Below are 4218 nucleotides of genomic sequence, written 5' to 3' on the forward strand. Positions count from 1 at the left end.
AAACAAGTCCTCTCGTCCGCCTATCTAACTCGGAACTGGTTGGGACTTGGACACAGAATTCCATTGCATTTTGCAACCATATTTGCCAAAAAATTTATAGGCGTTTCAGAGCATAGAATATTTCGAGATGTATTTCATACTTTAGAGCACCGTAAAAAAAAAGTCAACATTTTCAACGACTTTCAGTTAAATTACAGCTAAAATTTCAAAAACAATTTAACAGCTTAGTACTAATCAAAATGGATATGTGAGCAGCCAAATATGTGTGTCAAAAAAATCCTGAAGCAATTAGTGAATGAAACGAATCAATATAAGAGGAATTTAACTAGACAAGATTTTGGACGTGGGACATACTTGAGAAAATAAATAGGAAGGGGACAAAATGGTAATTTAGGAGAGGAGAGCTGTGTGCAAGTGTAATATATTAATCTCACACTGTTGACTTACCCACCAATCAAAGTCTGCTGCAGCAAGCCGCCTCATAACTCTCCTTCTTCACTCCCCCTTTCCTCCCCTCCCCTCCCCTCAATTCAATTCCCCTTGCTTTGTTTATTTTTACCTTTTAGGTACCCTAGCTAGCCTTTAACCAAACTGGGAATTCAACTCAAATCCCACCCATGAATCCATGAATCCATGATTCCCATTCCCATCAGTAATGTCACGATTCCAGACCAAAGAGTAAGTGGAGGCGGAGGATATCGACAGCCACCGGAGATATCGACAGCCCCCGGAGAATAGTAAGGTAGCTACTGGTACGTACTACCATTCTCTCTCACTTTCATTCATTCATATGCTCAAAATTCAAGAGAGAGTGTGGATGTGGGTGTTTATGTTTGATCAACTGACGCGTCTTCTACCTTTTTGTTGCAGGTTTGTATTTTTCGAAACCACGTCCAACAACAGGATCATCAGCAACCCTTACGAAATGCTGGACTACGAATGGGGAAACCCCAACAACGTCGTCATGCTCTCGCCCGACACCGACTCCGATTCCATCCACGGATCCGACCCTACCAGACACCACCACCACCACAATCACGCCAGCACTTTTCTCGACCACTATGCGTCCTCGCAAGCCTCCGCCTTCAACAACCTCGTCCCCGCTCCTCCTCCTCCCCCGCCGCAGCCTCACCACCAAACCTCCACCTTCGCCAACCATTTTAACCCTACCCACCATCAGGCCCAACAGCTCCACTCCATCTACGACCCCCACGCCTACGCCAGCGCGTCCACCTACGCGCCTCCCCACCACCACCACCAGCACCACTCCATGCTCGGGCTCGACCCAGTCCACGGCGGCGCAGCCAATGGGCTTATGCTGATCCCCAAGTCAGAGGACATGTGCCCGCCCGTAGACTTCGCCTCCAGGATCGGCCTCAACCTTGGCGGCCGGACCTACTTTGCGTCCGAGGACGACTTCATGAACCGGCTTTACCGCCGGTCCAGGCCAGGCTCCGAGATCACCTCGACCCACTCGCCCCGCTGCCAGGCCGAGGGCTGCGCCGCCGACCTCTCCCACTCCAAGCACTACCACCGGCGCCACAAGGTCTGCGAGTTCCACTCCAAGGCCTCCACCGTCATCGCCAACGGGTTGACTCAGCGATTCTGCCAGCAGTGCAGCAGGTCCAACAATTACCCCTCCCTCCAATGGCAACGGCTATATTTGAAATGACGAAAGTGCTCCTTGGTTTTGCGCTATTTGTTCTCCCCATCCCCGCCAATTATTGGCGGTTCGTACCCCGTACACGGGGTCTATCCCGAGGGCATTTGCGTCCTACACTATTCCGTTTCCGTTTAAATTTTGCTCGTGACTGGCGAGCGGGGTTTTCTTTGGTCCGAAAGGACAAGAATGCCCCGGTCCTTCTGTAGTTTGACGATAATGGCCATGGGGGCGAATCATGTTGGGGTGCATGACCAATGATTGGGGGGGTCCGTACGTGTGGAAATCCCGAGGGCATTTGTGTCCGTGCGAAAATATTTGACTCTTCTTGATAATTGCACTTTCCATTTATGGACTCTGTGGTTTACTAATTACGTACAAAACTATTATTTAATTAGACAGTTAACCAACAACTAATTAAACAATTATTATAATTAGATGCTGTATTTTGATTATGTTATGTGATAAATGTTGTTGTTCTTGCAGATTCCATCTTCTCTCCGAGTTTGACAACGGCAAGCGCAGCTGCCGGAAGAGGTTGGCCGATCACAATCGCCGACGGCGAAAAACTCAGCAAACGATTCAAGAACATCACAACTCACAGCATCAACAACAACCACCGCTGGAAAAGGCCCGGAATTCATCCTCAGATAATGTTGCAAGTAATGTACCATTCAATCTGAATTATTCACTAATTAATCCGTGCATGCATTCTTTGATTTGGTTTGTTGGGATCTGATTTTGTAGGTTCTCCACCGGAGTCGGCTGCTCTTTCTGTATCCTCGGTGACCGTGGCAGTGTCGCCGCCGCGAATGACGTTGGATTGTTTTAGGCAAAGAGCACCGTACCAAAATGCTGCCGCTACAACATCTTCAGGCTCTTCAGCTCACTTTTTTTCTCAAGTTGGTCAAATTTGAATAGTATGAGCTAGCTAGCCAGGAAGGAATAATCAAGACTTAATTTTCAGTTAATTAACTAGTTACATACGGAATTAATTAGTTAATCTCGACGTTATCTATTTTAAATCTTTCCCTAAAATTTCAGTCTTAGTCTGGATGAGTTTTAGTCACATTATATTATTATTACTTGCACTGTTGGAGCATGAATTGGCCTATATCAATATATATGTTATTTGGAAAATGATAATTATACACATCATTTTTAGCATCTTATCCACCTCTGTTTATGCATATATGTTGTTTCCGTTTAATTTATTTAATTCGATGACCATAAATAAAGAGAAATGTGTAAGATGCTAAAAATGATGTTTGTTAGGATAGCATTCCTTTTACTTTCTATGCATATAGAGTTTTTAGTTATGTTTTTAATACAAGCGATGTTGTATGCTAAATTCTTCAAAAGGAGATTCGTAATTGAGTGTAGAAGACGAAGCACACTGCTCTAGTATCCTTAGTTACTGAGGTTTGTGTATGACTTTTTACTTTTTATTATTATTTTTAATGGAAAATGTCAATAAACAAATGCTTACCATACACCTAATTTATTTTCCATGTGTCACACATTAGATGTTGTACTTTTTCAATTTTGAAAAAAATTAACCAAAGTTAATTGAAAGGATACGTGTTAGATGATTAGATGTATGGTAATCATACACCAAAGTTTAGGGTGGTGAACAAAAATGCTCTCCGTAAATTTAGGGAAAGCAAGGTTGGTGGAAATGAAAATGGAAGATTCCAATACATGGGTGGTTCTGTTTGGCCACAGAGAAAGCTGTGGAATTTCCACAAGGGTACTAGTGGGTTTTGAGTGTGGGATTTTGTCACGGTGCTGGAATTTTCCGGGAAAATGCGGGAAAGGTAGAAAGGAAAATGACTGGTCGATCAGTTGTACTAAGATATATACGGTTTAAACTGAGGAATATGATGAAGGGATCGGAAGGGAACGTGAAGGCGTTAAGCTGTCTCCCAAATGGAAGCTGTAAAAACCAACTTAATTATTTGTGACCTAGCAACTTAAATTGATCAAAATCAATCCAATCAAATGGTCCCAATTACAATTTAATATCTCTCTCTCTCTCTCTCTCTCTCTCTCTCTCTCTCTCTCTCTCTCTCTCTCTCTCTCTCTCTCTCTCTCTCTCGGATTAGGATCCCATCCGGATCCTTTTGTGAGGATCCTAACATCCTATCTATTTATCGTACATTATGCGGTTATACATTATTTTGAATTTTTTTTAATTAAACACAATCATTACCTAAGAATTTCTGGCCGCACAATGTATTATGAACAAATAGAATATGAGGATCTTAAGAGAATCATCATCCCTCTCTATAGGGCTTGGGACCTACTTAAGCAAGGGTCACGTTGCAAATTTTGAATGATGTCGTGCAATTATTTACCATAATATGATATATCTCCTCCGACATAAGGACATTTACGACAGTTTTTACTGCATTAACAGCTGTTTATTTCAAGTAAGTTTTCTAGAACCCTCTGCTCCAATATAGAAATATATTGAAACAAACCCTACATGACTAGTTAACATACACGTGAAAAATTAAAATTTGCTAGTTTCAGAGTTCAATAGGTTGACACGACGA

General features: G+C 42.7%; 1 protein-coding gene across 2 annotated transcripts; it reads left to right on the forward strand.

Annotated features, from left to right (window-relative positions):
- The first annotated feature begins 343 nt into the window (after nucleotides 1–343).
- LOC103439023 (squamosa promoter-binding-like protein 8) lies at nucleotides 344–2832 on the forward strand. Of its 2 annotated transcripts, none has more exons than XM_008377571.4 (4): nucleotides 344–742; nucleotides 871–1623; nucleotides 2147–2322; nucleotides 2408–2832. In XM_008377571.4, exons 2-4 carry the CDS (start codon nucleotides 926–928, stop codon nucleotides 2575–2577), a joined length of 1044 nt encoding a protein of 347 aa, XP_008375793.3. In that variant the 5' UTR covers nucleotides 344–742; nucleotides 871–925; the 3' UTR covers nucleotides 2578–2832. The 2 variants fall into 2 exon arrangements, with proteins under 2 accessions (XP_008375793.3, XP_008375792.3); XM_008377570.4 differs by having other exon boundaries at nucleotides 429–752.
- Nucleotides 2833–4218: the final 1386 nt, after the last annotated feature.

The sequence above is a fragment of the Malus domestica genome, chromosome 07 (genome assembly GCF_042453785.1).
Source record: "Malus domestica chromosome 07, GDT2T_hap1".
NCBI lineage: Eukaryota > Viridiplantae > Streptophyta > Magnoliopsida > Rosales > Rosaceae > Malus > Malus domestica.

What these genes read in the sequence shown, in the direction of transcription:
- LOC103439023 (XM_008377571.4), top strand. Translation starts at nt 926, where the DNA reads ATGCTGGACTACGAATGGGGAAACCCCAACAACGTCGTCATGCTCTCG. An exon ending in TTCTGCCAGCAGTGCAGCAG is followed by an intron (nt 1,624 to 2,146) that starts GTCCAACAATTA and finishes TTGTTCTTGCAG; the next exon opens with ATTCCATCTTCTCTCCGAGT. An exon ending in ATCCTCAGATAATGTTGCAA is followed by an intron (nt 2,323 to 2,407) that starts GTAATGTACCAT and finishes CTGATTTTGTAG; the next exon opens with GTTCTCCACCGGAGTCGGCT.